This window comes from Dama dama, chromosome 16 (genome assembly GCF_033118175.1).
Source record: "Dama dama isolate Ldn47 chromosome 16, ASM3311817v1, whole genome shotgun sequence".
Taxonomy (NCBI): Eukaryota; Metazoa; Chordata; class Mammalia; order Artiodactyla; family Cervidae; genus Dama; species Dama dama.
In genome coordinates this window covers 8,985,676-9,003,786 of record NC_083696.1, presented here as the reverse complement: position 1 = coordinate 9,003,786, position 18,111 = coordinate 8,985,676, and the positions used below count along the sequence as shown (strand labels likewise).

The 18,111-nt window shown below is 53.9% G+C and overlaps 1 protein-coding gene across 1 annotated transcript in view; it reads left to right on the top strand.

Annotated features, from left to right (window-relative positions):
• The window catches only part of COL27A1 (collagen type XXVII alpha 1 chain), a 146,843-nt gene that overhangs the window by 82,105 nt on the left and 46,627 nt on the right, over positions 1–18,111 (top strand). The window contains exons 22-28 of the mRNA XM_061163229.1: positions 151–195; positions 1,535–1,588; positions 3,459–3,503; positions 8,758–8,811; positions 9,474–9,527; positions 9,764–9,817; positions 13,650–13,703. Coding sequence (XP_061019212.1) covers positions 151–195; positions 1,535–1,588; positions 3,459–3,503; positions 8,758–8,811; positions 9,474–9,527; positions 9,764–9,817; positions 13,650–13,703 — 360 coding nt within the window. The remainder of the gene's footprint in view (positions 1–150; positions 196–1,534; positions 1,589–3,458; positions 3,504–8,757; positions 8,812–9,473; positions 9,528–9,763; positions 9,818–13,649; positions 13,704–18,111) is intronic.

The window sequence follows — 18,111 nt, the reverse complement described above, 5'->3', positions numbered from 1 at the left end:
GGGCCAGGCAGGGGGCCCAGGTCCACCATTGCTCACTCAGGGAGGGCTATCCTGTGCCCACCCCTTGCCCTCCTGACAGGTCAAGTTCTCCAAGACTCCCACTGAATTAACTTTCTCCTTTTTCTCCTGTCTCGTGTCTCCTGACCCTAGGGAGATGAGGGGCCCATGGGGCCACCAGGGGTCCCTGGCTTGGAGGTGAGTGTTGCTGGCCTGGGGGGGTGGGGTTTGTTGCCGCTGAGCGGGCTGTGTGCAGGCGGGCGTCGTTTGGGTGGTGCTCTGGAGAGAAGCTGTCTGTGAGAGCCTTGGGCCTGCCAAGGTGAGGACAGACCCCAGAGGAGAGAGACAAGAGGCAGAAAACTGTTGTGCACCTACTGTGTGCAGGGGCATTGCATCCATTGTCACTCATTCGATTCTCCCTTGAGAGAGGCACTGCCTTTCTTAGTATCATTCAAGGCCCTCAGGCTCAAAGAGCATAGCCCAGGGAACTTCCCTGGTAATCCAGTGGTTAAGAATCCGCCTCCTTATGGAGGGGATAGGGGTTCATTCCCTGGTCAGGGAACTGAAATCCAAGGTGCCAAGGGGCACTCACTTAAGCCTGAAGATCACAACTAAAACCCATCACAGTCATAAAAAAATTTTGTTTAAAGAAAGTAAAAAACTTAGCCCAGAATCTCACAGCCAGGAAGCCAGGATCCTGAATCGGACTTCTCTCTACTGCTTCAAGTGGCCTTCCAAAAAGAAGGTGTATGCCCAGCCACCGTCAGTCTCAATTGCATAAATTGGCAATTTGTAGATTTTTTTGATCTTGGGACCTTTTGACATCCTTTGAAATGATTGAGGACCCTGAATGCTTTTCTTTACATGGGTTACATCTATCGACATGAGTACTTAAAACCAAGAAATTTTAAATGCTTTTAACAATTCGTTCAAGATTAACAACCAACTCATTTCATGTTAACAAAAATAATAGTTACCCACCAAAAAAGCTATATTTTCCAAAACAAAAATCATCTCATGAAAAGAGTGGCATTGTTTTACCATTTTTTGCAAATCTCTTTAATGTCTGGCTTAATAGGAGTCAGCTGGATTCTCCAGCCTGCCTCTGCGTTCCATCTGTGGATAAAACCACGCGCCATGTAGTCTCTGGAAAACTCCACTTGCATTCATGAAAATAAGTGACATGGGCAAATGGCATCTTAATATTCTTATGAAGATAGTTTTGACCTTGTGAATTTCCTGTGAAAGGGTCTTGGGGTCCCCCAGAGGGCCCTGGGACCACAGTTTGAGAACTACTGGCATAAACTCTCCACGCCCCTGTGTCCTTTATCTTCTGTTCCAGTCCCTTCCTTTTCCTCACTCCTTGAAAGCAGTTTTCATCATTCCCGTTAACAAACAAACCAGCCTGGGAGGGGAGGCTTCCCAAGGTCACACAGCTGAAGACTCTCCCTGACTCCCCAAGGGCAGCTGGCAGCGACCTCAGGGCTCTGTGTCCCTGCCCCTCCTGGCTTCGCTCACTCACTTCTCCCTGTTGCAGGGTCAGCCCGGCAGGAAGGGGTTTCCTGGAAGACCTGGCCCAGATGGCCTGAAGGTGAGGGGACCTGGAAGTGATGTGGCAGGAAGGGGGAGGAGGGAACACCTGGGGAGGAGGAGAGAGAGGGGGGGAGCCAACCGATGAGGCCCTGGGATGACCCCTGAATCCCTGACCTGTTGGGAAAAGGGGACCAGATGGTCCCCTTTTATCACAAAGTGTGTGTGAGTAACAGGAAAGCGTGGACAGAATCCCAGTGTCCACCAGGGGACCAGTGTTCAGGTCACGGGGCACAGCGCAGCCACCAAAGACGGTGTGCTGGGGGCATTGACAGGACGGGAAGATGCCCGTGTGTTGTGGGGGTGATGGTGGGCACGTAGGAAGCAGGTCACATAGCGAAACAGTGCAGGAGGAGCCCGTGGCTGGGGCTGGCTATACTGCGTTCCTGAAGGCTCAGAGCAAAGGCTGGAGCGTGGACGGGGGTTAGCGCTGGGTAGTGGGATTATCGGAGATTTCCATTCTCCTCTCTGGGCTTCTATATTTTCCCCATCATCAACCATAAATATGCATTTCACTTATTAACAGGTTTTTTTTAAGTTATCAAAATGAAAAAGAATTGGCCCCAGTAGGAGATTATGTTCCTCAACACATGGGCAGCTTAATGCCTTTCCAGGGACTCTGTCTGAAGGCTAGATTTCCCTGGCCGTCCCGGGCAGGGATCGCTGGGCTGGGTTGACAGCTGGACAGACACATAGAGGGTTAGGGTGGAACTGGGGGCCCCAGGCTGTCCAAGTGCCCTCCTCTCAGGAGAAATGGCCCCCGAGTCTGTGTCTGTCTGGCTCCTCTGGGGGTCTCAAGCCTGAGGTCTTGGGGCAGACCTGGAGGGGAGGCTGAGTCTCGAGCTGCGATAGCTGTGAACCCCAGCTGTGAGCCCAGGCCCGGCCGGTCCGAGCCCATGTCCTGCCCTCTGAGGCCTGGGCCTTTCTCCCTCAGATACCAGCTGGGTTTCTGTGGTGGGAGCGGTGACAGGGCCCCGGGCAGATTTATCCCACGGTTCTGCTTGCCAGGGCGGCTGTGGCTGCAGAAGGAGCAGGCATCACCCCAGCGTGGGATAAAGCCGCCAGACAAGGCCTCGAATGGCCACCGAGCATGAGGGCTCGGGGACTCCCAGGGGGCGCGAGTGGTAAAGAGCCCGCCTGTCAGTGCAGGAGCCATGAGACAAGGGCTCGATCCCTGGAGGAGGAAACGGCAACCCGTTTCAGTATTGTTGCCTGGAGAATCCCATGGACAGAGGAGCCTGGCGGGCTACAGTCCGTAGGGTCACAGTCGGACATGACGGAGGTGACGCAGGAGACAGCGCATGTGAAAGCCCGGAGGCAAATGAGTTTGGTTTTCCTTATTCATGATGGGGACGCCGAGCCCAGAGCAGAGACGAGACCCTTCCGTGTCACTTGTGAGCTGGTGGCAGAGCTCTGAGAGTCCGGTCCCCTGATCCCCCAGCTCCCTGCTCATCCTGGTGCAGAAGGGGATCTCCATCAGTCAGACCCAAGTTCCAGTTCTAGCCCTGCTTCCAGCTCGCTGTGTGACCTCGGCAGGTCACGTCACCTCTGTGAGCTTCAGTTGCCATCTCCCGCGGAATGCCATGGGTTGATGGGGGTCCCAGATGAGATAAAGACCCCGTGCCAGGTAACCTACCCAGGGCCCCTCCAAGGGAATGATGACTAGGATCATCCCTGGGGCCAGAGGAGGTTTTGTCCCAGTGTCCCCTATCCTTACCATTTGTTTGGAGTTTCCAAGGCCAGACTGCAGTTGAGTTTCTTGGTTCATCCCCACCAGAGGGGACTAAGGCCAGTCGACCCGGGTGTCTCCCAGGAGGCCTAGATAGACTCCTGCCACCCATCCCAAGTGACCCTCCTCTGTTTCTCTGCAGGGCGAGCCAGGCGATCCTGGAAGGCCAGGGCCTGTGGGCGAGCAGGTGAGTCACCGCCGTCTCGGACCCTACTGGCTCCCTTTACTGAGGGCTTAGCTGTGGGAAGCGCGTGTATGGAGCTCATTCATCCCCAACCCCAGCTGGAGTGGTTGGGTTAGGGTTATCTAACCCTAAACGGCTCATCTCCCCGCTTCACTGACATGGACAAACTCTGTCTCTCAGGGAGGTGAGGTCACTGGATGAAAAAGTCACGAATCTCAGTCCCCATGGTTGCTCCCCACAGCCTGACTCTGCAGATGTTCTGGGGGCATTCGCCCGAAAGACGTTACGTGACTTTGCTCCCAGAACGTGCAGAGTGGAAGAGCCCTTTCACAGTCACCCCCCATGCTCGATATAACGGGAGGGCCGGCAGAGCAGAGAAGCAGAGCCGCGTGCCAGGGGCTCTTAGTTCAGGCATCCCTAGTTTATAAAGAAAACGAAGTTCACATCAGTGGCTCTGGCTATGCGGGAAGTCAGGCCAGGGTCTGAAGAGGAGAGGAGGTTGCACGTGATCTCTGAAAAGGAGGTTGGAGAAACATAACCTTCAGTGTTGAGGTCCAGGGCCCTTGGCTCTGGACGCTGTTGGGTGGATGACTGGCCTTAGTCCCTCCTCTGCAGCTCGGCGCCTCCTGAAAGCATAAGCTCTGGGCTCGTAGGTCAGGTCGGAACGTAGCAGTCTCGTCCACTCCTTTAAAGAAGGACCCCATCCTCTGAACCCAGCGAGGGGCTGCCTCAGGCTGGAAGGGGAGTGATGCTGGGGATCCAGAAGAATTTGTCTCTGCCGAGAAACGCCATCAATGCCGTGAGAGTCATGCACCCGAGGAGCTTCCTCACCAGGCCTGCAACATCTGTTGGGGGGAAGAAAGGAATTAAAGCAGGGGGAGGATTGGATTTTTGAAACCTTTCCAGTGTCATTCGAGCACATTCTGTGGGAAGCCCGGGAGTTTGGAAGGCCTGCCGCGGCCTGGATGTATTTCCTGATTGGAAAAAAAAGGCAATACGTTCAGCAAATTTAATTTCATAGTTATGCTCATGGTAGGGCCCTTGGGAAATAGATGCTTGGAAACCTAGGATGGCAGTGCACAAAGCCTCCTTTGAAATCCCTCTATCCTGGAGTCCTAACCTTTTATTTTGTGCCTTAGACCCCTTTGGCAGGCTGGAGAAGATCACAGACCCCTTCTCAGAATTTGTTGTTAAGTCACTAAGTTGTGTTCGACTCTTTGCGACTGTGTGGACTGCAGCACGCCAGGCTCCCCTGTCCTTCACTGTCTACCGGAGTTTGCTCAAATTCATGTCCATTGAGTCGGTGATGCTGTCTAACCATCTCAGAATAAAGAACTTCTTTAAATGCACAAAATTCAAAACAAAAGACTACAAAGGAAATGGATTATATTGAAATACAGATGTGAGACTATGTTAAATTGTGATCTCCTCAAAGATATGGTTCTTTATTCTTGACTTGAACAATGAGATCTAATGGCAGGTCCGATAATGACCTCAATTTTGAAGTGGTGACCGGTCTCACCGATACCTTTTGAACTCTCTGCAGCAGTGACTATAATGTGACATGTAAAGATCTGTGACCATTACCGGTGCTGTAGCTTTGCTGCCTGCATGCCTCAAACTCATGTTTGAGAGAAGTGCTCAATTTCAACTAGAGGCTGGCGAAGATGACAGGTGTAGTTTCTCCCATTCAAGTTCATGGACCCCTGAAATGCAGCCATGGAGCCTTACAGGGACCCCAGATTGAGAACTCCTGGATCCTCGACCACATTGACAAGTCTGGGATTTAGGGAGGGGAATGGCTCAGTGGTAAAGAATCCACCTGCAATACAGGAGATACAGGAGAAGAGGGCTCGCTCCCTGGGTGGCAAAGACCCCCTGGAGGAGGAAATGGTAGCCCACTCCAGTATTTTTGGAGAATCCCATGGAGAGAGGAGCATGGAGGGCTACGGTCCAAAGGATCGCAAAGAGTCTGACTTGACTGAGTGACTAAGCAAGAACACACACACACACAGAGGTTTAAGTTAGACCAAGTAAGCAAAGGAATGGGCAGGAGGAGTGGGAACCTGGCCTGGGGCGGCCGCAGGCACATTTGCTCAGTAGAGACCTCAGCTAGCTGCCCCGTCAGCTGAGCAGGGAAGACGGAGACCTTCCTGAGTTGTGAGGCAGGGCTGGAGCCGTGCCTGCTGTCCCCTCAGCCCCTTCCCCGTGTGGGAAGGAGCAGGCCTTTCCCATTCAAGGCAGAGTCAGAGGATTCCTGGGAAGAGTGGAAGGACCCCTTTATAGTCACAGTATCTGCTCCGTTTTATCAGGCGCCTGTTAGGGACCAGGCTGTGTGCCAAGCACTTTCCATACCATCCGCAGAGTTCCCTAGCGATTCTATGACAGTACGTACTACTAGCCCCATTTTCCAAATGAGGAAACCGAGGCTCTGAGAAGTTAAGTACTTAGACCTTGACCTCCCAGGCAGTGCAGTCACTGTCAGAGCCCAGGTTGACGCTCAGGCCTGCTGGATTCCCATGACCTGCCCCGAAGACACTAGAAAACCCTTGACCTTCTGAGTCCTTGCGGTTTCTTTAACAGAGTGTAGCCAGCCTGCAGGGCCCTGTCCTAGGTGCTGGGCACACAAAGATATTTACAAATCATGGGCCTTGCCTTTAAGAAGCTCTGTCCAGGGTGAAGCCGGGCATCTCAACACCTAATCCTGAGATGAGTAGCCCAGCAGAGCATCCATGACTGTCTGGTTCCCAGTTGCATCTCCCAGAACCCAGCAGGGAGGGAGGGAGAAGAACTCCCATAGTCGACAGCAGGGAGCTGTAGGCTGTGTGAGGACAGGCCAGCTTGCTCTCCAGCTCAGGGGACTCGGATCCCACCCAGGCAGTGTCTGCTGTAGGTGACAATACCGCCCCCTTCCCCACGCCAGCCAAGGGGAGCCAGCTGTGCCCACAGCTGGCGAGACTGCTGCTCCACCAGCCCCGCCAGGTGGAAGCCCTGGGCCTCGGGGGCAGGCTTCCCTGGACCAGCCTCCACTCCGTCCATGGGACAGGGTGCCAGGATGTTCCGGAACAGTGCTCCCTGTGGGGAGGGGGGCCTGTTCTGGGGTGCGGGCAGGGAATGGGGCACTTGCTGTATGGCCCTTATTCATTAGGTTTTTTTTTTTGGCTTCTTATTTGAAGTTTATGACCTGCCTGCCTTTCAGGACCCAACAACTCATAAATTTAAAGTAGCTATGAAATTTCTGTTTCTCTGGGCCGGTCGGGCCGGGGATTTTTAACAGAGCAGTTTTTATTCTCTTTACTCAGTGTCCTCGAAATGTCTGACTGCTCCCTTGTGGGGAGCTCAGGCCTCTGTCTTAACCCCGTGGCCTTTTAAAATAAATTAGAATAGGATGGGAGGGAAGTACCTTTTATAGAGTGCCTACATGTGCCATGCATTATCACCAATACTCAGAACAACCCCGGGAGGAAGGGTAAATCCTTTCTTCTAAGTCCTCTCACTCTGCACATGAGGTTCAGAGGCTCTGCACTTTGCCCCGGGTCCACAAGCCTGAAGACTGAATAGTGATGACAGATAAAGTGTCAGTTACAGGGCTCGGCCCGACGTAAGTGACAGCTGTTGTTATTAATGTTGCTATCACCTTGAAAGTAGGTGAGAGTGTTGGTCGCTCAGTCGTGTCTGACTCTTTGAGGCCCCATGGACTGTAGCCCACCAGTCTCCTCTGTCCATGGAATTCTCCAGGCGAGAATACTGGAGTGGGTTGCCATTCCCTTCTCCAGGGGATCGTCTTGACCCAGGGATCAAACCCATGTCTCCTGCATTGCAGGCGGATTTTTTTACTGTCTGAGTCACTAGGGGACCCCCATCACCTTGAACATGATCTAATTAATTTTTAAAGTAGGTTGTTGCAAAAGACAAATACTTGGTCATTTTCTCTGACTTATTAGCTGTGATCTCATACCTTGAACCTCATCCCTCTGATCTCATACTTCAACCCTGAAGAGCCTCTGAACCCAGGGAACCAGGCCCCCCCACCGTACGGGGATGGGGTTGGAGTACCAGGGAGACCTGTGCCCTGCTCATGGCTACGTACGTTGGAGTGACAGGTGCGTGGGCTTCAGGGCCACACAGACCAGCATTGTGTTCTAGGCTGCAGTTGCAGGACACACATAGTCCTGGTCTGAGCTGACACTTTAAGACTGTTTCTGAGCCCTGCAGAAAAGACCCTTTGGAATCCAGTGCCTTTTCTTCCCTCTAGCTGCCTGGCCAGCTTCACTGCCCTAGTGAACAACTTCTGATCTGCTTCTGATCAGGTTCAAGGTCTCATGTTTTTCTGGATACAGTTTGGGGACAGGGAGCAGATTTTATGGAACCAATCCACTCATCCCTCAGTCTTTCCTAATTCTCCCAGAAACTTTTGGCTGCAAACCTGGGATCTTCCAAAACAACTTTTGCGACCCTTGTACCACACTAGACTTCCATCTGCTGGAATTTTCCTGAAGAGAGTGGGGTCTGGACTGAGAGTTGTCTGACTCCCTCCTCTAACTAAGCCCTTCATCCTTGCTAAGCGTGAGCGAGTTGCCTGCTCAGGGCAGTGAGCGAAGCCTACAGCCACCTAAAAGAGCCTTGGAACACAGGGGCCAGTTATCACCCAGTGAAGTTAAAAAGAGCAACAGGAACTACAGTGTATGTGCCCATTCAGAAATGAGAGGAAGCCTTTCACAAGACAGTAAAAGGGCCTCCACTTCCCAGATTTCAATCAGGTCTTTTGGCAGAGGCTGTCAGGGTGTTTCTCTTCCAGCCAGCAGGTTTGTTTCTCTCTTTGAAACAACCCTAGAACCCCGAAAGATGGGGACAGACTTCTCACAAGCACCACTCTTCCCAGCATCACTTAAGGACCGTCCCCTGCTCCCCCCCTGCCGACTCCCCCATCCCACCCCCTCCCCAAACGTGGCCGCCTCCCAGCTTCTGGCGAGGAAAGAATGTGTGGTGCTCCCAGGGTTGCTGGCAGCGGCCCCACCGCTTGGCTCCGAAATCAGAACCATCTGGTGGAGTGAAGGAAGTCAGGACGGTGCCCACAGAGACAGCTCTCTTCTTGGTGGCAGCCCCACGCCAGCTGGATCACCGGGCATGGGGCAGGAGACACGTGGAGACGGCTCCAGTGCAAGAGAGATTTGGGCCAGTTGTCTTTGAAACTCAGCGCAGCCCTGAATTCACGTTGCTTCCTTCTTTCTCTTGCTTTTGTCCATGTTTCTTCTAGGGACTTCTGGGATTCATTGGCCTGGTCGGGGAGCCAGGAATCATGGGAGAAAAGGTAAGTCACGTTGGCGGGAATATTTAAGCAAACAGAGCTTGTGTTTTGAAATGTTAAAAAGGTGAAGGGGCCAGCTGCCCTGGGGATTTTGGACTTCTCTCCCTGGCCTTTCCTCCTTTCCCTGGCCTTCCAGACCCTCAAAGAACCATTGTCACCTGTCCCAGCATTTCCTGGGGCTTCTACCCTGCCCTCTGCCCAGCACTCCCAAGTGCAGCCAGATGTCTGTGAGAGTCATCTCCGTGGTCTGGGCTGCTCACGGCTGCAAGCTGACACTGCGCGGGGCAGGCAACAGGGGGAGGCAGAGATTTACCTTTTAAAAAAGCATCCCAGTTCTTTAAGTTGCCTTATGAATGCCAGCGGGTGTGTTTTACAGACCAGATAACCAAGGCTCCAGTGGGGGAGGTGACTTGCTCAAGGTCACCCGGATGGAAAGTGGCAGAGCTGGGATTCGAACCACATTAAGTGCCCATGGCCACACTTTGCTGGGCGTCTTGGCTTCTGATGACTGGAATCCCCCTTCTCCCGTCACCACTCTGGGTGATGTGGCCGTAGATCTTGGACAAGTCTTTGTCCCTCTCTAGTCCCCGGAGGGCATATCTGCACCTGTCCCCACAGAGCCGCCCCACTGCCGTGACCTCCCTGAATTGCTGTCTCCATCACAGGGTGACCGGGGCATGATGGGACCCCCAGGCGCGCCCGGACCCAAGGGGTCGATGGTAAGGAGCAGTCTGCATCCCCTTGCCCTCTCCTGCCCCAGCCACGGTGACAGCTCTGCTGTCCTCTGCCTGCCTCTGGGTACCCCAGGCCTTCAGAATGACTAGCCCCTTGCTCCTGGGGGCCTGGCTGCTGCCTGCATAGACCTGGGCTGGAGCTGAGCTGGCCGAGGCAGGACTGCAGATGGAAGAGGAGCCTTTCAGAACTGATTCCTCCTTGTTCATCTCTTTCTTGGCAGGGCCATCCTGGAACCCCAGGTGTGGTGGGAAGCCCTGGAGAGCCTGGACCTCTGGTAAGCAAAGCCTTCGTGTTCGCTGAGCTCAGACTTCACTGTTGAGTCACGGTGGAGTCTAGGTCTCAACGCCAGGCAGACCTGGGTCAGATCCCAGCTTCCCGCTATATTGCCAGAGCAGATCGTTGAACTTTTGTGTGCCTGAACTGTGCTTATCTGAAAAGATAGATAAAATAAGCGAGCAAGTAGGTGAAATGAAACCAGGCAGCTAATGTTCATTACGTAGGGACAGTCATTGCAAGGAAGTATCATAGCCATTAGCATTACTGTTTCTCTCTTCATTCACTCGGGAAATACCGTGTCACATGTCCATTCCAGGAAGTGCTGTCAACAGGGCAGAAAGCTGTCCTTGCCCTTGAGGAGCTCATCTTCTGGCATGGGGAAAGAGAAGGCAGTAGATAAGTGACAACTGCTTTGGAGAAAGCAGGGGAAAAGATGGGAAATGCTGGGACAAATGGGCGGAAGGTCCAAGGATGCAGCTTCTCATGATGGGCATGAGATGGGCTTCTCATGATGACTGAAGTATCAGGGATGTTCTTGAGGATCCCGAGGCAGCGAGGGGTGGGAGAGGCAGTGCTGGGTGCTGAGGAGGAATACTGAGCACTAGCCCAGGTGCAGGAAGCCTGGATACATAAACATCATCCAGAGATGGAGGTTCCAGCCTGCAGGCGGCCCCGTCAGTCCTGTGTAACTTTTTTTGTTTTTTAATTTGGCCCTGCCAAGTCTTAGTTGTAGCCTGTGGGACCTTTAGTTGCAGCATGCACACTCTTGGTTGCAGCATGTGGGATCTAGTTTCCTGACCAGGGATTGAACCCTGGCTCCCTGCACTGGCCGCCACTGGACCACCAGGAAAGTCCCCACAATCCTTTTGATGAGGGGGAAAGCTCACGGTGCAGAGCTAGGATCAAAAGCCAGTGCTCTGGGCTCTTGATGGCATGGTTTCCCCCTGTTTGTGAGAAGGAGGAAAAAAGTTACATCTGGCCTGGGCCTGGAGAGACTGGTGGGCAGACTGAGGCATTCACCTGAGGGTCCTAGCCCATCCAGCCCGAAGGCTGCTGGCCCACCTTCCTTCCCAGTGCTCAGAGGACCTGAGGACCAGGCCCAACAGATGCTCCTGGAAAGGGTGTGCTTGGAGTTCGGGAGTGTGGGAGGTGCTCAGGGCAGGGCCGAAGTCAGAGAGCAAGGATGCTGGGGCTCTATCATCAAGTCCCAGCTGTGTCCCTGGGCCTGGACCTCCCTGAGCCTCAGGCTGCCCTTCTGTCCAATGGGAGGAGGAAAGTCTGAAAAGAATTGATGGGACAAAAAGGAAGGCCCGGAGGAAATGAGAAAACAGCAGGGCCTTCAGGCCAGTACAAAGAAGGAAGCAGCAGGCCTCCAGGGCTCTCTGACCCCTCCCCGTCCCATTTCCTCAGTGCTTCCATCTGTTCAGTGGGTTGCCTCTGACTTAGCAAGGTCAGACAGTGAGTTGCTGCCTTCACATCCCAAGGTTGCCGCTGACCTTCCAGTGGGGATGGACACTTGGGACTCTTTGAACAGCCAGCTGCCCCTGGGGAAGCAGGATGGCATGGAGGTCCAGAAAGCTTTAGAATCAGACACTTTGAGTCAAATCCTGGCTCCCTCTTTGTTAGCTCTGTGATTGTTGGCAAGATTTATAGCATCTCTGAGCCTCAGTTTCCCCATCTGTGAGTCGGCATAATACCACCTTCATGATGAGACTGTTGTGAGACATAAAGGATACCATGCATGATGTAACGTTTCGCAAACTACCTGCATATAGCAAGTGCTTAATGAATGGGAACAATAATAATTACTATCCCTATTTGTTAGATATGATGATTTCTACTATTATTAGTAAGACTATTACTATGAAACTGACATTTCTGATAATACTGTTCATATCTGATTGGCATTTTTCACTTTTCCAATCTCTGTAACATCCATGTTCTCCTACAGTCCACTGAGGTCAGCCAGGGTTACTGTCTCCATTATTTGGAGGGAGAGCAGTCAGGCCCTGGGTCCCTCTGTTTCTGACCTCTTCCCCCTTTGAGAGAGCTGACAGCGACCCTTTACCAAAGACCTCCAAGTCATTTCATCTTCCTAGCAACTCTAGGAGGCAAAGACTCTCCTTATACCCATTTTATAGATGATGAAACTGAGGCCCAAAGAGGGTAAGCCACTTGCGAAAGGCCACAAAATTCGTAAGTGGCAGAGTCGGGATTTGAACCTAGTTCTGTAGTGGAACAGTCTGCTCTTTTAAGCACCCTACGACCTCTGAGTTAAGACTTGGCCCCTGCAGTTTCCCAGTGACGCAGCTGCATGCCTTCTGCAGTCTGCGATCCCTCTATAAAATGGTCCGTGGTTCTCACCCAGTCTTCATGTTCTTCATCATCCAGAAGTCCAGCCTCTCTTTTTATGGGGCCGAGCCCGGGTCCACACCCTGCTTGCTGTGCTGACAAGGGGTCGGGTTGGAATCCAGCCCTCACCTTGGCTCTTGAGCAGTTGGAGGGTCTGCACCCCTTGAGGCCTGGGAAAGAGAGAGCAGAAAGAAGAGTTTTTCCTGAGGCCCCAAACTGAGCTGGGCCTCTCCCTGGTATTCAGAGAGGGGGATGAGGCCACCTCTTCTTGGAAAGGGAGCACGCCCAGCCTGAGAATTGCCGCTTGAGCGGGGAGGCTCTTTCAGCTATTGGAGGGGTCCTTGGCCTGCATGGGGTGAAGAGGCAGCCTGACAGCCTGACATGTGTAGCTGGGCCTGGAACCTCGGAGGGGCTGGGGGCGGGGAGGAACCAGGCCGCGAGGCGGCCTGCTTCCTCTCTTCACCTTCCATCCCTCCCTTCCTGTCCTGTCCTCTCCGATCCCTCCCGAAATCCTTGTCATCGGCCTGCTCTGGGCCAGGTGCTGGGAATTCCAGGAACAAGGCCAGCTATGTGTTTTCCTTTCCTCCCTCCCTGTCGCTTCTTGTCATCCCTTCATCAAGCCGAGATAACCCGGGCCTCTTCCCTGGGCCAGACCCTGCTCCCTCCTTTGTGCCTCCCCCACCCCCTCTTCTCTGCTCAGCCTCTCCCCTCCTCCCCTCCCCGCCCCACGCCTGCATCCCGTTCACCCGCCCTCACCGCAGGGCCCTGGTCTGGCTCTGCCCCCTCTTGCCCCTTGCCCTCTGGCTCTTTCTGCCCTCTTCAGAGCCTTCTGGATGCTTTCAGGTAGTATTCGAGGTCAGGGTCGGAAACAGGACGTGGGGCCCCCCATATTCTTCTGACTGATGGAGAGAGAAAGAGTGAAATGGGCGTTGGAGGAGGCTTTGGTCAGGAATGTCTTCCTAGCTTCTGGTTGTTGATTTTGAGATAAAGAAGGAAGTGGCTCATCCATCCAGGATGCCTTCTCTGGCTACCGGATTCCCAGGCACTGACTCCCGCTCAAGGTGGCAGCTCCTTGGCTGATTCTCTGGGGGTGGAGGGGGGGACGGTGGGCGCGACAGACCTTCCTTCCCACCACGCTAAGTGCGTAGTGTTTCTTTCTGGAATTGCTGGGCTCAGGAGGGGCCGCTCCCGAGCAGCGCCTGTCTGAGGTTGCAAGCCCGGCCTTCCGTGTTGTCCCCCAGTGTTACTCACTCAGTTGTGTCCAACTCTTTGTGACCCCGTGGACTGTAGCCCATCCAGGCTCCTCTGTCCATGGGATTCTCCAGGCAAGAACACTAGAGTGAGTTACCATTCCCTTCTCCAGGGGAATCTTCCCGACCCAGGGATTGAACCCAAGTCTCCTGCATAGCAGGCAGATTCTTCAGTGTTGCACTTGCTTCTGAAAAGGGGGCTTCTTCAGACTCTTTCTCCTCCCACAGGGTCCTCCAGGATCTCGAGGCCCACCGGGCATGCGGGGAGCAAAGGGACGCCGGGTAAGTGAGGCCCAGCCCCCTGGGGCAGATGCTGGCAGGGGCCACCTGCTTGGAGAGACCCCTCCTGATCCTTCCCCTGCCACCCCAGACCTGAGATTTATGACTTGCCCAGCACCAGCCAGGGTTCTGGGCTCCTGCTGGCTGTGACTCTCAGTGTGGGAACCCCACTCATCTTTCGCAGCCCCCTTCTAAGCACCAGGCCTTGCCATCCAGTAAGCACAGAGGGGCTCTGTGGCACCAATGCTTTGTCTTTTCTTGTGTTTGTTCATGCATTCGTTTGCCTGCAACTAGGCACCTCCTAGGGGCAAGCCATTGTTAGCAGTTCTGTAGATATCAAGAGAATAGCACCTGCAGGACCCCTACTTCGCTTTGTGGCTCCCTCAAGGCCAAACGACAGTACAGGGTCGTTACCACATTGATGGCAGTCTGGGAGCCCAGAGGAGACATCTCACCTGGCCAGGGTACCAGGGAACCCTTCAAGCAGAGGCAGATGCTTGAATGGATGCCAGGTTCCAGACAGAGAGGAAGCCCTAGGGTGAGCTGGAGTGGCATGTTTAGGAATCCCCATTCAACAGAGGAGCCAGGGAGAGAAATGAAACCAAGAATCAGAAGGTATCAAACCAAGTGGGCCTCAAACACCGCAGCTAGACCTATGGGCAGTGCTTCAAGGGTAGTGGGGAGCCACAGAAGGTTTTACACAGGGCTGGCCTGAACATGGGAGCCAGAGGTGATCACTAATACTTACTCTGTGCCGAACACTATCGATCACATGCCTTGACTCAGCTTATCATCAACACTACCCTATAACTAAGAATAGGTGCTATTAATTATCATTGTACAGAAAAGGAAAGTAAGGCACAGAGAGGATGAGTCACTTGCCTTAGGTTGCACAGCTAGAAAGTGGCAGAACTGTGTTTTGAACCCAGGGAATCTGAGTCTTCTGGAGATAGGGAGGGCTGATGGAGCGGTTTCCTGCCCCCGGTGGACGTTCAGATGCCAGGACAGCAGCTTTGTGAAAAGGAAACAGGATGGCACGGGTGGAGCAGGCAGCTCGGGCCTGTGTTCAGGCTTAAACAGGGGATCTGAGACCTCCTTGGCTGAATTTCAAGTAGTTGAACAATTTCCCCTGAACCAGATGGTCTGAGCAGTCGGCCCGCGAGAGGTGAGATTTAGAGGCATTCCTTGGACCCGGCGGGGCCTCTCCCTCTCCCATATCCTGGTCGCTGCCAGTGGCTGAGGCCCGTTGGCAGCCAGGTTCCACCCTGGCCCTCTGCACATCCTCTCCTGCCCCAGGACGCCAGGTTAGCAGGAGGGGGAGCTGCCCTGCCCCCCACAACCTGCAGATGCCCAGGCTCAGGCCCCCGTCAGCTCACTGAGCTCCCCGCAGCTGTCTCACCATCTTTCCCAGTGGTGGCTTGAAGAAGGTATCTCCTCCTTGAGAAAACCCACGTTCCCGAACACAGAATCTCCAGGGCTGGAAGGGGAACTTCAGGAACATGAGCCCCTCCCCCGGCTGGGTTTGGTGGAAATGCAAAACCTGTGGGACCCCGTGCCCTGGGTCCCCTGCCTGACAGGCCATGTTTGGCCACTTTGTAGATAACGTGGTTCCTGAGGGCGGGCGGGGACTGGAGAGGTGCCCGCAGAGCCAGTTAAAGAGCTCAAGTCTGGACCAGCTCCCTGTGTAGCTCCTGGCTTGCCCTGTGACCCTGGCAAGTCCTTGCTGCCCTCTGGGCCTCAGTTTCCCCAAATACGCTCTGGGAAATGATCTTGGACGTCTGCAAGGCCCTGCCTGCTTCTCTGCCCGTGTGCAGGATGGGTCCCGCTACCCACCTCCTGTCTCCCCCACCCTCTGACTCCCCTACCCCCCTGCCTGGGGAAGAATGAGCACTAAGAGGTCAAGTCCAGGGCCAGAATGGGGCCTCAGACCCTCAGCTCTTGGTAGAGCTGCTGATCAGGGTCTGGGTCCATGGGCCACAAAGAGTGGGGGCTCTGGGGTCACATAGGGACACATCTCAGGCTTTCCAGTGACCAGCTCTGGGATCTCACGCCAGCTTCTTTCCTCCCTTGCTGCTCCCCCACCCCCATTTATTTGGCTGCGCTGGGTCTTAGTGTGGCATTCTTTGCCAGATGCAGATCTTTTTTTTGAGGCATGCAGGATCTTTAGCTGTGGCATGTAGGATCTAGTTCCCCAACCAGGGATCAAATCTGGGCCCCCTGCATTGGGACCTCGGGGTCTTAGCCACTGGACCACCAGGGAAGTCCCTCACACCAGTTTCTCTGTAAGACTCAGCGGTTGACATTAGGTGGAAGTTGTAAGGAGCCAGAATTCGAACTCAGGTCAGCCAAATGCCCAATTTTTTCCCACTACTAACCGGTCACTGTTCATCAGTGTGAGGATGAACTTCCTGTCTCAGGGAGTATGCAGTGAGAGCCTGGGGCAGGATATTGCAGAAGACAATGTCTAAACGTCCTGCACCAAGCTCTGCTCGTGTGAATGGGGCTGAGAGCTCAGCAGATCTGGCCTCGAATCCCAGCTCCTCCTCCCCTCTGACCTTGGACAACTGACTTACTCTCCCTGAAGCCCCAGTTTTTTCTCTATAAAAAGGGGTCAGCAGCAGAACCGACCTCTTTGGATGGCCGTGGGGATAGACTTCCTTTGCCAGCACCTCCCATGGTAAGCACCTGGAAGGCCAGCGGTGCGTAGCGAGTGCTGGGAGCGAGTGCTGGGCACATGTTCACTCCCTTTTCATCCCTTATTCACAAGAACTGTGATTGGCTGGATTTTCTGTCCCCTGGGGCTCCTTCCCGCCAAGCTAGAAACCCAGTCTGGCTGGGAGGCAGCCCCAGCTGTGACTGCGAACCTCTTCCTGGGAAGTGGCTGCATGGGAACCGATTTGTGGCTCTGAAACCCGGACCTGCCTCCCGTGTTTGGTGTTCCCCTGGGGAAGGAAGGGGCAGGTTTGGGGCAGCCGCAGGACATAGGACGAACTGCAGAGAGGCCCAGAGCAGGGTTAGGCTCGCCTCTCTCTGCACAGGGGAACTGGGGAGGGGGGTGGCTGGGGCCCCTCTACTTTCTCCTCTCCCCAGACAAGAAAGGTTGGTTGGGAAGCCCCAGCCAACCCCAGGTGCTCCCAGAGGATAGCAGTGCCTCCCAGGTGAGAGGGATTTTAGATATTTTCTCCTGGGACACTGTGTCCTGGCCCTGACTCGCATACCCCCTGTGATGGGGGACTTACTCCCTCATTGATAAATAGAGACAGGTAACGGTGGAAAAAAATGGGCGTCTAGCTGACTTAAGAGTCACGTGCTGGTTCCTCCATCTGCTATCAGGGCCACCACAGGCTATTTGCTTATATGTCAAATGAGAAAAACAGCTTTCACTATGATTGCTGCTGCTGCTGTTGATGCTATTATAGTTATAGATCTCATGACTTTTCTCACAGAGAGACTTTGATTCCCAGAGTAAAGAGGGTGCTGTGTGATTCAGGCCAAGCCATCAACACCTCTGGGCCTCCGCTCTGTTCCTAGAGGTGTCCCTTTCCAGGAAGGTTTATGCTCAGGTAGAGACAGAGGTCGGGGCTCAGCAGCCATCTCTCAGGAGGACCCAGAGACATGCCATCAGCTCAGACTCTGACCCGACTCTCATGACCTGGGATGCCCCGCATCTTCATCTATCTCCATCTCTACCAGGCCCCTGTCTATGAATCAGGGGTATTAAGTCCAACAGGTGGTCTGACAATATCCACCTGAGACCAAGGTCCAGAGAAAGGAAGGGGCTTCCCTGGGGTCACTCAGCAAGCCAGCAGCAACCCCAGGACTTGCACCCACACCCTCTAATCAAATGTCATCTTGAACCCATGAACATTCTCAGTCTGATAAAAGCTGCCTATACTAAGGAGGGACCTGAACCCAGATTCCCCAGGCCAGCCATTTCTCTGTGCCCTTGCACCTAGGGAGCCTGCAGCCCCCTTTGGCAAAATCAGATCTTCTGAGAACTTAACTATATGCCAGGTTCTGAGCTGCCCATGTGTATTACTTCCTGCCTTGAGGGAGCAATTTCTTATTCCCATTTCAGAGATGGTATAACTGAGGCTCAATCAGGAGCTGTCACTTTCTCCTAGACACAGCATTTCCTAAGCAGCACAGTGCCCAGTGCCGGACCCCTGGTAGTTCTGGGCAGAGGCCTGAGACCCCAGGAGCAAAGACTCCCAGCCCTGTGTTCTCCTGGCCCAGGCTGATTGCATCAGTGAGCGCTATTTAAGGCTGCGACGTGGGGTTGAAACATGGGGAGCCCCAGGTGGCTGATAAGAGGAATCATAACTTTTTCTGGTTCCATTATTAATTGAAAATATCCTTGTCCAACATTTAAATGATTTCTCAGTTTTCTGTTTTCTCATCCCTCGTATCC